A 23,240-nucleotide genomic window follows, 5' to 3' on the forward strand; every position below is an offset into this window, starting at 1 on the left:
ATTATGTATACTTGTTTGTATTTTACAATTTAATTGAACCTTGTTAGAGTGTACACCTTCCTATGCTAAGGAAATGGTATCTCAGTGCCCTCTTACCTGTTTGGTGTACATTGCATTGCTGTCTTTGTTTTTATGGGGGGAAAAAACGAATAAAAAAACACAGATTTGAAAAAAGACTTCCGAAATCCTTTGGTGTTGGTGCTCTCTCTGGGACCCCGCACACTGACCGGACTCCTGAGGGGTGGTGGTGCTCTCTCTGGGACCCCGCACACTGACCGGACTCCTGAGGGGTAGTGGTGCTCTCTCTGGGACCCCGCACACTGACCGGACTCCTGAGGGGTAGTGGTGCTCTCTCTGGGACCCCGCACACTGACCGGACTCCTGAGGGGTAGTGGTGCTCTCTCTGGGACCCTGCACACTGACCGGACTCCTGAGGGGTAGTGGTGCTCTCTCTGGGACCCCGCACACTGACCGGACTCCTGAGGGGTGGTGGTGCCCTCTCTGGGACCCCGCACACTGGCCGGACTCCTGAGGGGTGGTGGTGCTCTCTCTGGGACCCCGCACACTGACCGGACTCCTGAGGGGTAGTGGTGCTCTCTCTGGGACCCCGCACACTGACCGGACTCCTGAGGGGTAGTGGTGCTCTCTCTGGGACCCCGCACACTGACCGGACTCCTGAGGGGTAGTGGTGCTCTCTCTGGGACCCCGCACACTGACCGGACTCCTGAGGGGTAGTGGTGCTCTCTCTGGGACCCTGCACACTGACCGGACTCCTGAGGGGTAGTGGTGCTCTCTCTGGGACCCCGCACACTGACCAGACTCCTGAGGGGTAGTGGTGCTCTCTCTGGGACCCCGCACACTGACCGGACTCCTGAGGGGTAGTGGTGCTCTCTCTGGGACCCTGCACACTGACCGGACTCCTGAGGGGTAGTGGTGCTCTCTCTGGGACCCCGCACACTGACCGGACTCCTGAGGGGTAGTGGTGCTCTCTCTGGGACCCTGCACACTGACCGGACTCCTGAGGGGTAGTGGTGCTCTCTCTGGGACCCTGCACACTGACTGGACTCCTGAGGGGTAGTGGTGCTCTCTCTGGGACCCTGCACACTGACCGGACTCCTGAGGGGTAGTGGTGCTCTCTCTGGGACCCTGCACACTGACCGGACTCCTGAGGGGTGGTGGTGCTCTCTCTGGGACCCCGCACACTGACTGGACTCCTGAGGGGTAGTGGTGCTCTCTCTGGGACCCTGCACACTGACCGGACTCCTGAGGGGTGGTGGTGCTCTCTCTGGGACCCTGCACACTGACCGGACTCCTGAGGGGTAGTGGTGCTCTCTCTGGGACCCCGCACACTGACCGGACTCCTGAGGGGTAGTGGTGCTCTCTCTGGGACCCCGCACACTGACCGGACTCCTGAGGGGTAGTGGTGCTCTCTCTGGGACCCCGCACACTGACCGGACTCCTGAGGGGTAGTGGTGCTCTCTCTGGGACCCCGCACACTGACCGGACTCCTGAGGGGTAGTGGTGCTCTCTCTGGGACCCCGCACACTGACCGGACTCCTGAGGGGTAGTGGTGCTCTCTCTGGGACCCCGCACACTGACCGGACTCCTGAGGGGTAGTGGTGCTCTCTCTGGGACCCCGCACACTGACTGGACTCCTGAGGGGTAGTGGTGCTCTCTCTGGGACCCCGCACACTGGCCGGACTCCTGAGGGGTGGTGGTGCTGGATGCACAGGGACCAGAGGGGGGAGGACAGAAAACCCCATAAACCCCATTTATGATAACTCAGTGTTCCTCCCCCATGTGCCCCACCCTGTGTCACACTCACACACACTCACACACACAGCACCGTCCTAACACCTGCAGTTGCCAGAGTATTATTGTATTGCACTGAAGACAGTAAGTAAATGGACGTTATTCTGGATAAGCTTCTGGACTCTGGTCTATTCTCCTGCACCCGCACCGAAATCTCAGAAGCAGCACCTGATTGTCCAGGGGTGGGTGTCATCGCTGCATGGGCTACCGGGGCAAGTGCCCAAGTGACCCACAGAGCTACCCAAACACGGCACAGCTACCCCGGCCTACGGCTGCCCGGCCTTCCTCACATACATGGTACCTGACGCCAGGTGTGCGTCCCTCCATCACCATCCTCATCCTCCTTTATATAACAGGACTAAGGCCTTATGCACACGCTCAGTATTTCTTTAAGTCTGTAGATTCCTCCCGCTATCCACCCGTACAATCCCATAAAAATTACAGATGGGTCATCCATGGTGCGTCCGTATTCCTGTAAATGCTTTTGGGTTTTCTTTCGTTTTTTTTTCAACATCTCAATTATAACTCATCCCTATTTATTAATTTTTTTTAAGGAAATACAGAAATACAGATGCCAAATAGGTTACAATCCATAAAAAAAGGGGATCCCATTAATATGTATGAGAGGATCTGTAAATAAAATAAAAAAAATCACGGACATTGGTTTGCGTCCGTGTATTCTACTGCTGGTGTGAACAGCCCAATAGACAACAATCTGCTCTAACTTGAATACAGAAGTACGGATCTGTAGATTACGGGCATGTAAATAACCTTACTCCGAGCCCTGAAAGTGAAAGTATTCGCCGCCTCCCCTCCCCCATGCGCTCAGACTCTACTTTCACTTTCATCCTTAGTTATAAGATTCAGTTATTTACAGGAAGACGAAGAGCAGAGACGCACGAACCCCGAGACACAGGTGACGGGCGGGGAGTGCGGGGGTTGTGTATACTGTATATATATGTGCTGTGTATAGTGTATGTGTGATTTGTATAGTGTATGTGTGCTGTGTGTGATATATGATGTGTGATATGTCCTGTGTGTGATATGTGCTGTGTGACATATTTGATGTGTGATATGTGCTGTGTGTGATATATGATGTGTGATATGTGCTGTGTGACATATTTGATGTGTGATATGTGCTGTGTGTGATATATGATGTGTGATATGTGCTGTGTGTGATATATGATGTGTGATATGTGCTGTGTGTGATATATGATGTGTGATATGTGTGATATGTGATGCATGATATATGATGTGTGACATGTGCTGTGTGTGATATATGATGTGTGTGATATGTGCTGTGTGATATGTTCTGTGTGTGATATATGATGTGTGATATGTGCTGTGTAACATATTTGATGTGTGATATGTGCTGTGTGTGATATGTGCTGTGTGATATATGATGTGTGATATGTGCTGTGTGACATATTTGATGTGTGATATGTGCTGTGTGTGATATATGATGTGTGATATGTGCTGTGTGTGATATATGATGTGTGATATGTGCTGTGTGTGATATGTGATGCATGATATATGATGTGTGACATGTGCTGTGTGTGATATATGATGTGTGTGATATGTGCTGTGTGATATGTTCTGTGTGTGATATATGATGTGTGATATGTGCTGTGTGTGATATATGATGTGTGATATGTGCTGTGTGTGATATATGATGTGTGATATGTGTGATATGTGATGCATGATATATGATGTGTGACATGTGCTGTGTGTGATATATGATGTGTGTGATATGTGCTGTGTGATATGTTCTGTGTGTGATATATGATGTGTGATATGTGCTGTGTGTGATATATGATGTGTGATATGTGCTGTGTGTGATATATGATGTGTGATATGTGTGATATGTGATGCATGATATATGATGTGTGACATGTGCTGTGTGTGATATATGATGTGTGTGATATGTGCTGTGTGATATGTTCTGTGTGTGATATATGATGTGTGATATGTGCTGTGTGTGATATATGATGTGTGATATGTGCTGTGTGTGATATGTGATGCATGATATGTTCTGTGTGTGATATATGATGTGTGATACGTGCTGTGTGATATATGATGTGTGATATGTGCTGTGTGTGATATATGATGTGTGATATGTGCTGTGTGATATATGATGTGTGATATGTGCTGTGTGTGATATATGAAGTGTGATATGTGCTGTGTGTGATATGTGATGCATGATATATGGTGTGTGACATGTGCTGTGTGTGATATATGATGTGTGTGATATGTGCTGTGTGATATGTTCTGTGTGTGATATATGATGTGTGATATGTGCTGTGTGTGATATATGATGTGTGATATGTGCTGTGTGTGATATGTGATGCATGATATGTTCTGTGTGTGATATATGATGTGTGATACGTGATGTGTGATATATGATGTGTGATATGTGCTGTGTGATATATGATGTGGGATATGTTCTGTGTGTGATATGGGTTGCATTTTATATTATGTGTGATATGTGCTGTGTAATATATGATGTGGGATATGTGCTGTGTGATATGATGTGGGATATGTTCTGTGTGTGATATGTGATGCATTTTATATGATATGTGCTGTGTGATATATGATGTTTGATATGTGCTGTGTGATATATGATGTGGGATATGTGCTTTGTGACATACAGTGAAACCTCCCGAGCAGACCACTTCTTTGAGAAGACCACCCCCCTTCCAGACCGATTTTTTTTGTGACCGATCTTTTAACCATTATTTCTTATGACTCTCTTTGAGAAGACCACCCCCTTATCCGACCACAGACCGCTTTTTTGTGCAGATTTTGTAGCTGAAAACCCCCATAAAAAGACCAGAAGCAGGACTTACATGTAAAAATTGCTACCGCCAGCACTGACAGGGCCATGATGGAGATGGAGGGAGCAGGCTAGCAGGATGGGAAAGGGTGGAGGGTGAAAGGAGGAGGCATAGCTGAGCAGGGGGGAGGAAGAAGGAGCACCATAGCGTCCAGGAACAGCACACACAGTGGAGCCGTGCGGGGAGCAGCCCCAGCAGCTACAGGACCCCACAGACTGACCCCCTTTCTCTCCCTGGTAGTTAGCATCCTCTGGATGACACAGGCACAGAGAAGCTGTGTAAGTGTCAACCCGGCTGGGTCCCGGCTGTCAGTGATAGCCAGGGCCCGCCACAAGTGACCGTTAACTCTATAAATGTATGACCGGAGCATCTATAGGGCTGCAGAGAGAGAATTCTCCTGGAATAGACAGAGAATTCTCCCTCTGTTCACCACCGGGGCTCTGTGGTATGATTGCAGAGTTCTGATGGTAGCCATGGACATAGACCACAGAGAGAGAGGGGAGGGTGGGGACAGAGGGGAGGAGTGTCCTGGCTGATACCAGTGATGTAGTGTGGTATAGTATAGTGTGTATACAGCTGATCCCAGTGATGTAATAGAATGGTGTATACAGCTGATCCCAGTGATGTAATAGAATGGTGTATACAGCTGATCCCAGTGATGGAATAGAATGGTGTATACAGCTGATCCCAGTGATGTAATAGAATGGTGTATGGATCCTGATCCCAGTGATGTAATAGAATGGTGTATACAGCTGATACCAGTGATGTAATAGAAAGGTGTATACAGCTGATCCCAGTGATGTAATAGAATGGTGTATACAGCTGATCCCAGTGATGTAATAGAATGGTGTATACAGCTGATCCCAGTGATGTAATAGAATGGTGTATACAGCTGATCCCAGTGATGTAATAGAATGGTGTATACACCTGATACCGGTGATGTAATAGAATGGTGTATACACCTGATACCGGTGATGTAATAGAATGGTGTATACAGCTGATACCAGTGATGGAATAGAATGGTGTATACAGCTGATACTGTACTTATGTTATTCTGTATCTAGTTCCAGGAATAGTTTAAGAGCCGGGCAATACTTTCCATATTTAGAGATGTATGAAAAAAAAAAGTTCATTATACAGTCCTGTTTGCTGTATGAATACTGTCTCATTAGAAACATGATAAAATACATGACTGTCTTTTACCAGTATATATGTATATATGTATACTGTACATAATGTGTGATATGTGCTGTGTGTTCCCTCCTTAGTTGTCCCGGCTGTGGGTTTCCTCCTTAGTTGTCCCGGCTGTGTGTTCCCTCCTTAGTTGTCCCGGCTGGGGGTTTCCTCCTTAGTTGTCCCGGCTGTGTGTCTCCTCCTTAGTTGTCCCGGCTGGGGGTCTCCTCCTTAGTTGTCCCGGCTGGGGGTCTCCTCCTTAGTTGTCCCGGCTGTTGGTTTCCTCCTTAGTTGTACCGGCTGTGTGTTTCCTCCTTAGTTGTCCCGGCTGTTGGTTTCCTCCTTAGTTGTACCGGCTGTGTGTTTCCTTCCTTAGTTGTCCCGGCTGGGGGTCTCCTCCTTAGTTGTCCTGGCTGTGGGTCTCCTCCTTAGTTGTACCGGCTGTGTGTTTCCTTCCTTAGTTGTCCTGGCTGTGGGTCTCCTCCTTAGTTGTCCTGGCTGTGGGTCTCCTCCTTAGTTGTCCTGGCTGTGGGTCTCCTCCTTAGCTGTCCCGGCTGGGGGTTACCTCCTTAGTTGTCCCAGCTGTTGGTTTCTTCCTTAGTTGTCCTGGCTGTGTGTTTCCTCCTTAGTTGTCCCAGCTGTTGGTTTCTTCCTTAGTTGCCCCTGCTGGGGTTACCTCCTTAGTTGTCCCAGCTGTTGGTTTCTTCCTTAGTTGCCCCTGCTGGGGTTACCTCCTTAGTTGTCCCGGCTGTGGGTTTCTTCCTTAGTTGTCCTGGCTGGGGGTTCCCTCCTTAGTTGTCCCGGCTGTGAGTTTTCTCCTTAGTTGTCCCGGCTGTGTGTCTCCTCCTTAGCTGTCCCGGCTGGGGGTTTCCTCCTTAGTTGTCCCAGCTGGGGGTTTCTTCCTTAGTTGTCCCGGCTGGGGGTTTCCTCCTTAGTTGTCCCGGCTGTGAGTTTTCTCCTTAGTTGTCCCGGCTGTGTGTCTCCTCCTTAGTTGTCCCGGCTGGGGGTTTCCTCCTTAGTTGTCCCAGCTGGGGGTTTCTTCCTTAGTTGCCCCTGCTGGGGTTACCTCCTTAGTTGTCCCGGCTGTGTGTTTCCTCCTTAGTTGTCCCGGCTGTGGGTTCCCTCCTTAGTTGTCCCGGCTGTGGGTTTCCTCCTTAGTCGTCCCGGCCGGGGTTCCCTCCTTAGTTGTCCCGGCTGGGGGTTTCCTCCTTAGTTGTCCCGGCTGTGGGTTTCCTCCTTAGTTGTCCCGGCCGGGGTTCCCTCCTTAGTTTTCGTCGCTGGGGGTTCCCGCCTTAGTTGTGCCGGCTGGGGTTTTCTTTCTTCTTTGTCCCGGCTGTGGGTCTCCTCCTTAGTTGTCCCGGCTGTGGGTTCCCTCCTTAGTTGTCCCGGCTGTGTGTTTCCTCCTAAGTTGTTTCGGCTGTGTGTTACCTCCTTAGTTGTCCCGGCTGTGGGTTACCTCCTTAGTTGTCCCGGCTGTGGGTTACCTCCTTAGTTGTCCCGGCTATGGGTTTCCTCCTTAGTTGTCCCGGCTGTGTGTTTCCTTCCTTAGTTGTCCCGGCTGTGTGTCATCTCCTTAGTTTCGGCTGTGTATTTCCTTCCTTAGTTGTCCCAGCTGTGAGTTTCCTCCTTAGTTGTCCCGGCTGTGAGTTTCCTCCTTAGTTGTCCCGGCTGTGTGTCATCTCCTTAGTTGTCCCGGCTGTGTGTTTCCTCCTTAGTTGTCCCGGCTGTGGGTTTCCTCCTTAGTTGTCCCGGCTGTGAGTTTAGGGTCACTGTAAGGTGGAAGACCACCACCCAACTTTACTGCTCTCACTGAGGAAAGGAAATTGTAGAATCCAGTTATATATGGCCCCTTCCATTCTCTCTTCACCAAGCTATGGACTCTCCCCCCCCCCCCCATTCTTCATGGTTGGGTCTGTGTTCTTGGGATTGTATCATCATTCTTCTTCCACCAAACATGGCAAGTGGAGTGTCTCCTCTTCATCATATAGATGGTCATTGGTGACGTCACCTGGGCCTGGACATGTGCTGGTGTGGGCAGAGGGACCTTGTGTGTCCTGCAGGATTATAATCCATGACGGTGTAGTATGATACTTACTGTAATCTATAAAACTGTGGTCCCAGCTCTCTTCAAGTCATTGACCAGGTCCTCCCATGCAGTTCTGGGCTGATTCCTGACATTTTTTTAGAATCATATTTACCCCACCAGGCCAGATTTTGCGTGGGTCCCCAGACCGGGAAAGATTGACAGTCATCTTGTGTTTCTTCCATTCTCTAATAATTGCATGAACAGTGGTTTCCTTCTCACCAAGCTGCTGCCTTGTTCTGTAGCCCCTCCCAGCCTTGTGCAGGTTTGCAGTGTTGTCTCTGGTGTCCTTAGACAGCTCTCTGGTCTTGGCCATGGTGGAGAGGTTGGAGTGTGATGAGTGTGTGGACAGGTGATTATTTTACAGGTAACAAGATGGCACAGGTGCAGGTAATCCAGGTAATGAGGGCGGAGTGGGAGGAGCTTCTTATAGAGGAACCAACAGCTCCGTGAGTGGCAGAATTCCTGCTGGTTGATCGGCTTTCAAATCCCTATTTCATGGAATAAAACGGTGAAAAATTATTTATAAATCCTATAATGTGATTATCCGTAATGGTCTATAGATTCTGTCGGTCTATTATGTCACTTAACTCCCTTAGAACACAGGGGTGAATATCATCTGGGACCGAGGACTTGTCTATTATATTCCTTGTGAGGTGGCACTGATGACATGTAATACAGAGTTCACCGTACCTCTCTGTATTACATCCTGGGTTATACACGTGACATGTAATATAGATTTCACATTACCTCTTTGTATTATATCTTCTCTCTCTCCTCCTCTATGTGCAGTAGATGCCGCAGATGGTTCCTCTGGTTGCTCCATCTTCTCTCCCCTCCTCTATGTGCAGTAGATGGTTCCTCTGGTTGCTCCATCTTCTCTCTCTCCTCCTCCTCTATGTGCAGTACATGCCGCAGATGGTTCCTTTGGTTGCTCCATCTTCTCTCTCTCTCTCTCTCTCTCTCTCTCTTTCCCCTCCTCTATGTGCAGTAGATGGTTCCTCTGGTTGCTCCATCTTGTCTCTCTCTCTCTCTCTCCCCTCCTCTATGTGCAGTACATGCCATAGATGATTCCACTGGTTGCTCCATCTTCTCTCTCTCCTCCTCTATGTGCAGTAGATGCCACAGATGGTTCCTCTGGTTGCTCCATCTTCTCTCTCCTCCTCCTCTATGTGCAGTAGATGCCACAGATGGTTCCTCTGGTTGCTCCATCTTCTCTCTCTCTCCTCCTCTATGTGCAGTACATGCCGCAGATGGTTCCTCTGGTTGCTCCATCTTCTCTCCCCTCCTCTATGTGCAGTAGATGGTTCCTCTGGTTGCTCCATCTTCTCTCTCTCCTCCTCCTCTATGTGCAGTACATGCCGCAGATGGTTCCTTTGGTTGCTCCATCTTCTCTCTCTCTCTCTCTCTCTCTCTCTCTCTCTTTCCCCTCCTCTATGTGCAGTAGATGGTTCCTCTGGTTGCTCCATCTTGTCTCTCTCTCTCTCTCTCCCCTCCTCTATGTGCAGTACATGCCATAGATGATTCCACTGGTTGCTCCATCTTCTCTCTCTCCTCCTCTATGTGCAGTAGATGCCACAGATGGTTCCTCTGGTTGCTCCATCTTCTCTCTCCTCCTCCTCTATGTGCAGTAGATGCCACAGATGGTTCCTCTGGTTGCTCCATCTTCTCTCTCTCTCCTCCTCTATGTGCAGTACATGCCGCAGATGGTTCCTCTGGTTGCTCCATCTTCTCTCCCCTCCTCTATGTGCAGTAGATGGTTCCTCTGGTTGCTCCATCTTCTCTCTCTCCTCCTCCTCTATGTGCAGTAGATGCCACAGATGGTTCCTCTGGTTGCTCCATCTTCTCTCTCTCCTCCTCCTCTATGTGCAGTACATGCCGCAGATGGTTCCTCTGGTTGCTCCATCTTCTCTATCTCCTCCTCTATGTGCAGTACATGCCGCAGATGGTTCCTTTGGTTGCTCCATCTTCTCTCTCTCTCTCTCTCTCTCTCTTTCCCCTCCTCTATGTGCAGTAGATGGTTCCTCTGGTTGCTCCATCTTGTCTCTCTCTCTCTCTCTCCCCTCCTCTATGTGCAGTACATGCCATAGATGATTCCTCTGGTTGCTCCATCTTCTCTCTCCTCTCTGTGCAGTAGATGGTTCCTCTGGTTGCTCCATCTTCTCTCTCTCTCTCTCTCTCTCTCTCTCTCTCTCTCTCTCCTCCTCTATGTGCAGTAGATGCTGTAGATGGTTCCTCTGGTTGCTCCATCTTATCTCTCTCTCTTCTCTCTCTCTCTCTCTCTCTCTCTCTCTCTCTCTCCTCCTCCTCTATGTGCTGTAGATGCTGTAGATGGTTCCTCTGGTTGCTCCATCTTCTCTCTCTCTCTCTCTCTCTCTCTCTCTCTCCTCCTCTATGTGCAGTAGATGCTGTAGATGGTTCCTCTGGTTGCTCCATCTTATCTCTCTCTCTTCTCTCTATCTTACAGAGTCTCATGAACTATTTTCTCTCTCTCTCTCCTCCTCCTCTATGTGCAGTAGATGCTGTAGATGGTTCCTCTGGTTGCTCCATCTTCTCTCTCTCTCTTCTCTCTATCTTACAGAGTCTCATGAACTATTTTCTCTCTCTCTCTCTCTCTCTCTCTCTCTCTCCTCCATGTGCAGTAGATGCTGTAGATGGTTCCTTTGGTTGCTCCATCTTCTCTCTCTTCTCCTCTATGTGCAGTAGGTGCCACAGATGATTCCTCTGGTTGCTCCATCTTCTCTCTCTCCTCCTCCTCCTCTATGTGCAGTAGATGCTGTAGATGGTTTCTCTGGTTGCTCCATCTTCTCCTCTATGTGCAGATGGTTTCTCTGGTTGCTCCATCTTCTCCTCTATGTGCTATAGATGTTTACTCTGGTTTCTCCATCTTCTCCTGTATGTGCAGATGGTTCCTCTTGTTGCTCCATCTTCTCCTCTATGTGCTGTAGATGGTTCCTCTGGTTGCTCCATCTTCTCCTGTATGTGCAGATGGTTCCTCTGGTTGCTCCATCTTCTCCTCTATGTGCTGTAGATGGTTCCTCTGGTTGCTCCATCTTCTCCTGTATGTGCAGATGGTTCCTCTGGCAGCAGAAGAGCCGAGCGCTGATGTTTTTGGCCTCTGTATTATCCCAGCAGGACACCATGAGCAGCAGAGTCCGGATATTCTCCAGATCTGGAGAGAGCGAGTACCGGTGGTTGGTGGACATCCTGAGAGAGAAGTGGACGGTGTCTCCATTCATCATCACCAACAACAACTACAGTTTGTTTCGTGAGGAGATCAACAAATGCTCCTTTGCGATACTGTACCACTCCCGAAACCGAGGACGAGTCAACGTCACTGACGTCACCGATTCCTTGTACGATGAAGAAGTGAGGGCCATGTCCGAGGCGCTCGGTAAGAAGAGAGTTATTCTTGGTGATGGATCACTGTGATGGTAAATGTGCAAGGAGGTGAGGCGGGGGGAGGGGCGGCGTGTTGTGCGTTTGTGCGCCTCCAATTTGATCTATTTTTCATCGATATTCATTATAGAATGGACGGATTGAAACACGTTTGTTTTTTTTAGCGTACACAAAAATCCATCCGTTTTCATTCCTTTTTTTCATGTTTTTTGCAAAAACGGATGGGAAAAAAATTGGGTCTCCCTGTGTTCTCGAGAACAGAGCCCCCGAAATCCCCCCAGGATGGAGCTCCGGTCTCTGATCCAGAATCCCGCTGTCTTGTGTATTACAGGCAAAGATCGGGTGATCGCTGTTATTGATGACCTGGAGGATAGCAGTGAGGAGACGAAGAAAAGGATTCTGGGACATCAGCCCTCCCTGAGAACCCTGACCCGGGACATCTTCCTGTTCACTGCCAAAGACAAGATGACCAGGTGGAAAGCCGAGCAGATCATACGCATCATCTCTAGCAGTAAGTTGTTTGGCCATTCAGACATGGGAGGGTCACTAGTCACAGGATATACAGGGGGCGGGGCTGTGACTATCTCTCTATACACATGATATACAGGGGGCGGAGCTGTGACTACCTCTCTATAAACAGGATATACAGGGGGCGGGGCTGTGACTACCTCTCTATATACAGGATATACAGGGGGCGGGGCTGTGACTACCTCTCTATACACATGATATACAGGGGGCGGGGCTGTAACTACCTCTCTATACACAGGATATACAGGGGGCGGGGCTGTGACTACCTCTCTATACACATAATATACAAGGGACGGGGCTGTGACTACCTCTCTATACACAGGATATACAGGCGGCGGGGCTGTGACTACCTCTCTATACACAGGATATACAGGTGGCGGGGCTGTGACTACCTCTCTATACACAGGATATACAGGCGGCGGGGCTGTGACTACCTCTCTATACACAGGATATACAGGGGGCGGGGCTGTGACTACCTCTCTATACACATGGCATACAAGGGGCGGGGCTGTGACTACCTCTCTATACACATGACATACAAGGGGCGGGGCTGTGACTACCTCTCTATACACATGACATAGGGGCTTGTTGTCTGCAGTAGTAGATGGGCATGCTATTACTGTAGTATAGGTTGTTGTTATGGGTCATATAGCCTGTGGTAATGTTAGCAGGGGCGGTCTTGGCATTTCTGGGGCCCCAAGCAAAGTTATGTCTGGGGCCACCCCTCGACACACGTTCCAAAACGATAGACCGCTGTGTGTTGCCCCCAGTAGTATATACCCCTTGTGCGCTACTGCCAGTAATATGTACTCCTTGTGTGCTGCCCCCAATAGTATATACCCCTTGTGTCCTGCCCCCAGTAGTATATAGACCCCTGCGTGTTCCCCCAGTTATATATAGCCCCCTGTGTGCTCCCCCAGAAGTATATAGACCTCCTGTGTGCTGCCCCAGTTGTATATACCCCCTGTGTGCTCCCCCACTAGTATATAGGCCCCCTGTGTGCTCCCTCAGGGGTATTTAGCCCCCCTGTGTGCTCCCCCACTTGGATATGGACCTCCTGTGTGCTCCCCCACTTGGATATAGACCTCCTGTGTGCTCCTCCAGTAGTATATAAACCCCCTGTGTGGTTCCCCCAGTAGTATATAGACCCCCTGTGTGCCCCACCAGTATTATATAGACCCCTTGTGTGCTGCCCTAGTAGTATACAGACCCCTGTGTGCTCCCCCAGTTATATATAGACCACCTGTGTGCCTCACAAGTAGTATATAGACCCCCTGTATGTTCCCCCAGTAGTATATAGACCCCCTGTGTGCCCCACCAGTAGTATATAGACCCCTGTATGCTCCCCCAGTAGTATATAGCCCCCCTGTGTGCTCCCCCACTTGGATATAGACCTCCTGTGTGCTCTCCAAGTTGTATATAGACCCCATTCTCCCCCAAGTAGTATATAGACCCCCTGTGTGCTGCCCCCAATAGTATGTAGACCCCTTTGTGAAGCCCCAGTAGTCTATAGCCCCCCTGTGTGCTCCCCCTGTCATATAGCCCCCCCTGTGTGCTCCCCCCATTTATATAGACCCCCGATGTGTGCTCCCCCAGTTAAACAGACCCCTGTGTGCTCCCCCTCCCATATAGTATATAACACAATAAAACAAACACTTATACTCACCTGGGTCCGGGCGTCTCCTCTTCTCTTCACTCTTGTGGCCGCAGGAAGGGTTTTCCCTGCGATCACAAGAGGCCGCACTCCCCTTGTCCTGGCGCTGATGCTCCAGTGATGTCACTGGAGCGCCGGCACCACAAGGACAAAGCTGCCACTTGTGACCGCAGGGAAAACCCCTCCTGCGGCCACAAGAGTGACTGACAGGAAGGGAGCCAATGCCTCCCGCCCTGTCAGTGCTGCTGCATGTAACTATGAGCGCTCATTACGAGTGCTCATAGTTACAGTTCAGATGGCAACAGCGAGCGGGGCAGCGGCCCTGTCCAGCGGTCTTGAGCACAAGAGCGTGGCGTGGGGGCCCCCCTGGATGTTGGGGGCCCCAAGCGATCGCTTGGGGTGCTTGGTGCCAAAGACCGCCACTGAATGTTAGTGAGGTGCGGGGGGTATACAATGTGGGGTCTCTGGGAGCGTTATATGATATATGTAACCATGGTGTCTACTCTTATTACAGCTCTGTGGCCGGAACAAAAAAAGGTCAGTGTGGCTCATGTGTAACGGGGGTGAGATTGATATGAAGCGTATCTCCATGTAGATATCCCGAGGTGGAGCGTTATAGACTCGGGCCCCCAAGATCCCTACCCCACATCTCATACTCTCTATGGTCTCTAGTGAGAGCGATCTGTCTCATGGGTAGTGAGGAGGATAGCCCATCTCCTTTATGTATAGTAGTGGTGGTGGGCTCCTTGTGGGTAGTGAAGAGGATAGCCCATCTCCTGTATACACTCACTGGCCACTTTATTAGGTACACCTGTCCAACTGCACGTTACCACTTAATTTCTAATCAGCCAATCACATGGCGGCAACTCAGTGCATTTAGGCATGTAGACATGGTCAAGACAATCTCCTGCAGTTCAAACCGAGCATCAGTATGGGGAAGAAAGGTGATGTGAGGCCTTTGAACGTGGCATGGTTGTTGGTGCCAGAAGGGCTGGTCTGAGTATTTCAGAAACTGCTGATCTACTGGGATTTTCACGCACAACCATCTCTAGGGTATACAGAGAATGGTCCGAAAAAGAAAAACCATCCAGTGAGCGGCAGTTCTGTGGGCGGCAATGCCTTGTTGATGCCAGAGGTCAGCGGAGAATGGGCAGACTGGTTCCAGCTGATAGAAAGGCAACAGTGACTCAAATAGCCAACCGTTACACCCAAGGTAGGCGGAAGAGCATCTCTGAGCGCACAGTACGGCCAACTTTGAGGCAGATGGGCTACAGCAGCAGAAGACCACACCGGGTGCCACTCCGCTCAGCTAAGAACAGGAAACTGAGGCTACAATTTGCACAAGCTCATCGAAATTGGAAAGTAGAAGATTGGAAAAACATTGCCTGGTCTGATGAGTTCGATTTCTGCTGCGACATTCGGATGGTAGGGTCAGAATTTGGCGTCAACAACATGAAAGCATGGATCCATCCTGCCTTGTATCAACGGTTCAGGCTGGTGGTGGTGGTGTCATGGTGTGGGGAATATTTTCTTGCCACTCTTTGGGCCCCTTGGTACCAATTGAGCATGGTTACAACGCCCCAGCCTCCCTGAGTATTGTTGCTGACCATGTCCATCCCTTTATGACCACAATGGACCCAACATCTGATGGCGACTTTCAGCAGGATAATGCGCCATGTCATAAAGCTAGAATCATCTCAGACTGGTTTCTTGAACTTGACAATGAGATCACTGTACTCCAATGGCCTCCACAGTCACCAGATCTCAATCCAATAGAGCATCTTTGGGATGTGGTGGAACGGGAGATTGGCATCATGGATGTGCAGCCGACAAATCTGCGGCAACTGTGTGATGTCATCATGTCACTATGGACCAAAATCTCTGAGGAAGCTTCCAGCACCTTGTTGTATCTATGCCACCAAGAATTGAGGCAGTTCTGAAGGCAAAAGGGGGTCCAACCCGTTACTAGCATGGTGTACCTAATAAAGTGGCCGGTGAGTGTATATAGCAGTGGTGGGCTCCTAATGGGTAGTGAGGAGGATAGCCCATCTCCTGTATGTATAGCAGCGGTGGTGGGCTCCTTGTGGGTAGTGAGAAGGATAGCCCATCTCCTGTATGTATAGCAGTGGTGACCTCCTCGTGGGTAGTGATAAGGATAGCCCATCTCCTGTATACATAGCAGTGGTGGGCTCCTTGTGGGTAGTGAGGAGGATAGCCCATCTCCTGTATGTATAGCAGTGTTGGGCTCCTCGTGGGTAGTGAAGAGGATAGCCCATCTTCTGTATGTATAATAGCGATGGGCTTCTCATGGGTAGTGAGGAGGATAGCCCATCTTCTGTATGTATAGCAGCGGTGGGCTCCTCATGGGTAGTGAGGAGGATAGCCCATCTTATGTATATATAGCAGTGGTGGTGGGCTCCTCGTGGGTAGTGAAGAGGATAGCCCATCTCCTGTATGTATAGCAGTGGTGGGCTCCTTATTGGTAGTGAGAAGGATAACCCATCTCCTGTATGTATAGAAGTGGTGGTGGGCTCCTCGTGGGTAGTGAGGAGGATAGCCCATCTTATGTATATATAGCAGTGGTGGTGGGCTCCTAATGGGTAGTGGGGAGGATAGCCCATCTCCTGTATGTATAGCAGTGGTGGGCTCCTCGTGGGTAGTGAGGATAGCCCATCTCCTGTATGTATATCAGTGGTGGTGGGCTCCTAATGGGTAGTGGGGAGGATAGCCCATCTCCTGTATGTATAGCAGTGGTGGGCTCCTCGTGGGTAGTGAGGATAGCCAATCTCCTGTATGTATAGCAGTGGTGGTGGGCTCCTAATGGGTAGTGGGGAGGATAGCCCATCTCCTGTATGTATAGCAGTGGTGGGCTCCTCGTGGGTAGTGAGGATAGCCAATCTCCTGTATGTATAGCAGTGGTGGTGGGCTCCTAATGGGTAGTGGGGAGGATAGCCCATCTCCTGTATGTATAGCAGTGGTGGGCTCCTCGTGGGTAGTGAGGATATCCAATCTCCTGTATGTATAGCAGTGGTGGGCTCCTTATTGGTATTGAGAAGGATAACCCATCTCCTGTATGTATAGAAGTGGTGGTGGGCTCCTCGTGGGTAGTGAGGAGGAAAGCCCATCTTATGTATATATAGCAGTGGTGGTGGGCTCCTCTTGGGTAGTGAGGAGGATAGCCCATCTCCTGTATGCATAGCAGTGGTTGGCTCCTTATGGGTAGTGAAGAGGAAAGCCCATCTCCTGTATATTTAGCAGTGTTGGGCTCCTTATAACACGTAAGTGTCCTATCTGGAGAAGCGTGAACCTCTGGTACCTTCTGATTCATCCAAGTGTTCAGCATTTGACTCCCAGCATCTGGAGAAGTTGGATGCTGCCCGGGAAACATGGATACAATCTATACCCTATGGCCGTATACATGTTTTCCAGGACTCTCTAAGCCGGTTTCCGACTTCTTCAGATGCCGGGAGTCAAGTGCTGAGCGCTCGGGTTCAGATGAACCAGAACGTATTCGAGGTTCCCTCATCTCTAGTCTTATCCAATACCATACTGACACAAAGGCCAGGACCCGAGGCGGCATAGCTTACAGGGGGGCAGGCAGAGGAGGATCCTATAGAACTCAGTATCTGATGGAAGCAGCAACAGCTCATTGTTCTCAGTTACCATAAGTCTGGAGCGACACAGTGAAGAGAAGGAGGGGATGAAGCTGCAGCCGCCACATATCCTGTATCCTGGACCTGTGATATATAGCTCCTACACAGGGGCAAGGCTTGTTCTGTGATAGGAAAAGCCGGGAGGAGGCAAATACAGCACAGCTGTGACATCACATAGGAAAGCCCCGCCCACTCAGCACAGTTCTAGAGACAACATTTATAGAGAGAAGACCTCAAGGTTACCCCCCACATTCCCATCTGCTGCACATCTGATTGACAACTGCAGGTGGAGGGCCGGGGAGGGATGGAGGGCCGGGGAGGGATGGAGGGCCGGGGAGGGGGGGGCTTTGTTTTTTTTTTATTGAAATAGATCTGTTTTAAACATAAACCTTAATATCTTGCAATATTCCCATTGTTGCAGATAGATGTCCCTGACCAGGTGAGTGGCCGTTCAATAGAATTTACTTGTTTTATGTTACAGCTGATCCATGTATGTTACACAATAGTTATTGTTATATTATGTTACATGATGTTATTATTATTACATTACATTATCCATTATATTATATTATGTTACATTATATTCTGTTATCTATTATATATTACATTATCTATTATATTATGTTATATTATATTACGTTATCTATTATATATTACATTATATTATATTACACTATCATATGATATTTCATGATAATATATTCTGTTATCTATTATATTATATTACATTTCATTATATTACATGATCTGTCCTCTTATTCGTTGCACCTACTGATCTTTATGACTCGGTGGAGAACACAAGCTCAGCCACTTTCTTCAATGGGTCAGTTTGGTTGAATGTTGACCCCCAAACTCTATCCAGTTGTGAATATTTACCACCAGATTGGATGTTAGTCCAATAAGTGATGGAAGGGAGATGGGCCCATGTTAGTCTCATGGACGGAATGTAATATAGGACACATCTAATATACACTGACACAGTGAGGGGGAGCAATGTTCAGGGGTGTACTTGGGAAAACGATGGGGGGTACTGGGGCATGTACTGGGTGCCAATAAGCCACTTTGCTGAGGCCAGACTACAGGGCTAGAGAGAGAGATGATGGACTTTAAATGTTATCTAGACTGGTGGTGAAGACCTCCAATGTCATCTAGACTGGTGGTGAAGACCTCCAATGTCATCTAGACTGGTGGTGAAGACCTCCAATGTCATCTAGACTGGTGGTGAAGACCTCCAATGTCATCTAGACTGGTGGTGAAGACCTCCAATGTCATCTAGACTGGTGGTGAAGACCTCCAATGTCATCTAGACTGGTGGTGAAGACCTCCAATGTCATCTAGACTCGTGGTGAAGACCTCCAATGTCATCTAGACTGGTGGTGAAGACCTCCAATGTCATCTAGACTGGTGGTGAAGACCTCCAATGTCATCTAGACTGGTGGTGATGACCTCCAGTGTCATCTATACTGGTGGTGAAGACACCTGTTATTTACTACCAGCTAGCTGTTTGTTTGTTTGTTTGTTTGTTTGTTTGCTTGTTTGCTTGGCTGACTGCTATATCCTTTGATCGTTCTTGTACACATACACAGCCATATATGTATTCTGTATGGGGAGATGAAAGAATGGGTTATCTGCCCGAGAAGAACTTGATCTGGCAAGATGAAACCCACCATCCCCAATCCAGCCAGGAAACCACCATACACATAGGTAGTCAGCTGATCCTAATAGAGTTAGTTGACTTTACTTTGTATGGCCAATTTATTGCTTGATTTATAGGTTTGTTGTCTGGTTTCTACATCCTCCTACAGCGAGGGATGGAGGTTGTATCCATGCTCAGCCATTGCAGAGCCGAATCTTCTGCCCACCCGGTCACCCACGTATTGTTCTCCACCGTTGTCTCTTCTCTTGTCTATCAGCTGTGTGAATAAATGTGAACTAATAATATCATCCTATTGACTATATGTAATACAGAAATGTCCTTCCCCTCCAACCTACAGGACCCCAGGCCCAGGGAGGAATCCAACCCTTCGAAAAACGTACGGCACTTATGATGTCATTCACTCGCTTTCTGTCTCTTGGGGGTCTCTTTTCTTTAACGCTGACCATGAGATCTATGACGATCATAGCCATTTTGTCACCATTTTCATATTTCATTTACGTAGAATTAATATGAATGCAGAGATATTGGATAAGGTAGAATGCCGGACACACTGGAGGTTGTGGTTTCTCCATATGGTGTTACCAGAGGCTGGTTACCTCCATGTACCTTGTGATTGCTCCTTTCTGGGACTAAAGGCGGCATTACACGGCATGAGGTTCTGTCAGCTCAGCGCTCGCTTCCCCCTTGTTCCTGCTCGCTGCCTGTGCTATTACACGCATAGACAGCGAGCGGAGAGCAGCGGGAGGACCCATCCAAACAATTACACGGAGCGACACGCAGCAGACTGCTGCTGGGCTTATCGTGCTCTTTTAACATTTTGAAAGACCACAATAAGTTGTGCATGTCGACTGATTGTGATCTTTTATGCTGCTTTTACACGTAACGATTATCGTGCGAATTTGCGCGATAACGGTCGAATTGGAACGATAATCGTACGTGTAAACGCAGCGAACGATAGAACGACGCACGATAAATCGTACATCGTGATCTTTCATCAGGTCAGCAAATCGTCGTACGCAAAAAATTCGCAAATCGTTCCGTGTGAACAGTCGTTCGCCGATTTAACCAATGTGTGAGATAGGCTTAAACAATCGCAAAACAATCGCAGTGCGAATTTTCGTACGATATATCGTACCGTCTAAACGCTGATCGTTATAAAAAAAAAAATCGTAAATCCGACATCACTAATCGTACGATCGGGCCAATAATCGTTACGTGTAAACGCAGCATTAACATGTCCTATTACCTCAAACGATAAATGGCCTGAACGACCAATAATCAGTCAAGTAAGGTCGATAATTTAGTGTAATACGGCCTTTACCCAGCATCACCCTCTGGCCACAACAGGAAGAAGCAGGAAATTGTTAAGCTGGCCATACACCTTCAATAACTGACAGCCAAACAATCACTTAGCCGTCAGTCATCTCTCCCGACTGCCGCCCGTCCTCCCCACAGGGGGGAAGGGGCAAGCAACAGCCAAAGAGCTGTGGCTGTGACAACGGGGTCGGGCAGTGACTTTCCCTCACACCTGACCCCTGTCTCCACTGATAGGGAGAGCCCCATACGCCAGCGGTGGGTATGGCCGACCAACGTCTAAGGTGTATGGAGACCTTTAGACCACAGCAGGGAAGATACAAAGAGATGGAATCCATCAAGGCCAAATCAGTCCTGGTTATAAACTGATCACAGATGGGATCCTATCCCTGCTTTTGGATGGTCAGACATCCCCCCATCTCTAGCTGTCCCAAGGCCGTCACATACGTAAAGACTCCTATGGAGAAGATTCTCTCTGATAAAGGAAAATCGCACTGACTTATTTCTTGACTGGTTGCCTTGGTTGGTCAGAAGGTAAATGTCTCTACTGACAATGTTAGGACCATCTACTGGATGAGGGTGGGGTGTCCTGGTAATAGGCTTATCACAAGTTGTCCTATAGATAACTGTAACTGTTTTTGGTGGAACCTGGTGGTAGAACTTTGTAGCTTCTCTGTTACCTGAGTGCATCACCCCATCCACCCCCAGAAATGAATACAACCCCAGATGCCCCCATGTTCTGGCCAGGAGAAGTATAGGGAGAAGCTGTTAGCTGTAGTATGTTCCTTATATCCTGTGTTCCTTGTGGTTGACATTGACATGACTGGTGGTTACCATCTATTTTAGGGGGGTATGAAGACCATGGTATTGCTGCTGTCCTGTCTCGTATTCTGGAACACCTACTACTCTCCGACCCGCAGAAATGTACGTTTTTGTGTCTTAAACAGAAAGTGGAAATAAAGTGTCCCCTATAGATAAATGGGAATTCTGTAGATATAACAGTAATAGCTGGGAATGAAGGAGATTTCTTAAAGGGACCCCATGACTATGACAATGCTATCTAACCTATGGGCATAGTGTTATAGAGCAGGAGGAACTGTGGGAAAAGATTCAGTATAACTTGTTACTTATTGTTTGAATGATAGGACCGCCCACTGGACTCTTTAAGCATGGAAAAATCTGAGATTTCAATCATTAAATGATCATATATACTGAACCTTTTCCCACAGAGATATATATGGATCTGCTCAGCTTCTCCTGCTCTATAACATGATGCCGATAGATTGGATCATATTGTCATGGTGACAGGATCCCTTTAAGCCTTTTTGTCTTATGATGCACTAAGAAGAGTTGTACATGATGTGTAGTATACACTGGGGTATATGTACGGCAGCCATGTGAGGCCGACATGATGAGCCTTCCCTCCCGTCATGGCACTAAGGTTTATACATGTGACCTGAGCCCTGGTTCCTCTTCCCCGCAGGGTCTGCTGGCGGCGCTCTGGGTGGCAGCCATGGCGAGGACGTTCTATGCACGTGTATCTGAACCTGCGTTACCGCTGGTGAGTATCCGGCAATGTCCTGTAATATCGATGATGATGATGATGATGATGATGATGATGATGATGATGGTGTGACACCTCTGCTGTGTGGCAGGCTAACGAGGGACGCTTGGCCTTGTCCTGCGCCATCACTTTCCTGACCGCCTGTGACGTGTACCGCGGACCCAGCATCTACAATGTGAGTAATGGCGGCATGTCTCCGGACCCCTCAGTGTAGCGTCCTCTTCACATCTCCCGTTGTTCGGCTGGATTATAATTATATAATATATCGTTATGACTGGATCTTGTGGTTGTCTCCAGGTCGCGGTCAGCACTCTGTGGATTTCCCGCTGCTTCATGTATTCCCAGCCCAGAAGTTGGAATTTATTAGTGAGTCCAATTATTTGTTTCTGTCGCCCCATTATAGTCTGTACAGTGCTGATCCCGTAATCATCTTATAATCATCGCATTATCATCCTGTAGCCATCACTGTCCTTCCTGTGACCATTGTGTCTCTTGTTCCGTAGTCCGGGCCGGTCAGGCGAGCGCTGCCTTATGGACTCATTCTACTCACTTTCTGGAAAGGCTGGCAACACTCAGATGCTGAGACGGTGAGTATATGGGATACAGGATATATACATATATACACTAGCACATTGTGCAGTATACAGTATATATATAATGTGTGTATACGTCTTTGGTAATGATGGGATCCTCTTCTTGCAGACGGCTCAGGCGATGGCTCAGGGTCTCCTCCTCTCCCCGGCCATCCTGGTGGCTGAAGTCATTTAATATCAGATGATACAAGGAACCAGCCCCCCAACCCCCCTCCACCGGGCCATGTGTCATGTGACATTTGTGACTCCTCCCCCTTATTTCTGTACCCCCAGACCACCACCAGACAGGCGCTGACCTCCAGCACAGAGTCCTCAGTCTTCATCTTGTCACTGTTATGGTCCGGCCTATGACTATCCACAATGAATAAAATAACGATGATGTCACCATGATGTCACACGTGTATTGTCTATGTAAGGGGATAACGACATTTGTCTATTGTGGACACAGTACAGACCTGGCCTGTGATATCTGCGGGGTCTTATTGCGCCTGTAGACTTTTTCAGGTATAGACTCCACCCAGTAGGCTTTTTTTTAGAGGTGTCTCTACCCCTAGGCTCTTTATGACAAGACTCCACCCACTAGACTCTGATAGAGACAGACTCCCTCCCAAAGTCTCTCAGGTAGACTCCCCCCCGAGACTTTTTTTTTTTTTTTTTTAGATGCAATTTACCCTCTAGACTCCTGCAGAGATGACTCTAAGCTTCAGATTATGTTAGAGGTACGCTCTACCCCCTTGACTATTTAAGAGGTAGACTCCACCCTCTAGACTCATTTGGGAGGACAGTCTCTAAATATAATTGACTAGAAGATGGACTTTGAGATAGTTAGGGGGCTAACAAGGGCACCTTGCCTAAGCAATACAGAACTCTGTCAGGGTGACCCGCCTGTAGAGTACTTGAGAATAACCTGTAATCACGGTTTAGGAGATTACCGCCTCATGCCAGAAGGGATCACAGAGTGCCAAATTCAGTAGCA

At 48.6% G+C, this 23,240-nt stretch overlaps 1 protein-coding gene across 1 annotated transcript; it reads left to right on the forward strand.

Annotated features, from left to right (window-relative positions):
• Positions 1–2,647: 2,647 nt before the first annotated feature.
• Positions 2,648–22,648, forward strand: LOC138800595 (uncharacterized). The gene is made up of 12 exons (XM_069982381.1): positions 2,648–2,728; positions 11,038–11,296; positions 11,633–11,812; positions 13,998–14,020; positions 17,558–17,575; positions 19,131–19,169; positions 20,954–21,031; positions 21,591–21,668; positions 21,763–21,846; positions 21,969–22,037; positions 22,175–22,258; positions 22,374–22,648. Exons 2-12 carry the CDS (start codon positions 11,044–11,046, stop codon positions 22,437–22,439), a joined length of 972 nt encoding a protein of 323 aa, XP_069838482.1. The 5' UTR covers positions 2,648–2,728; positions 11,038–11,043; the 3' UTR covers positions 22,440–22,648.
• The last annotated feature ends 592 nt before the right edge of the window (positions 22,649–23,240 follow it).

This window comes from Dendropsophus ebraccatus, chromosome 9 (genome assembly GCF_027789765.1).
Source record: "Dendropsophus ebraccatus isolate aDenEbr1 chromosome 9, aDenEbr1.pat, whole genome shotgun sequence".
NCBI lineage: Eukaryota > Metazoa > Chordata > Amphibia > Anura > Hylidae > Dendropsophus > Dendropsophus ebraccatus.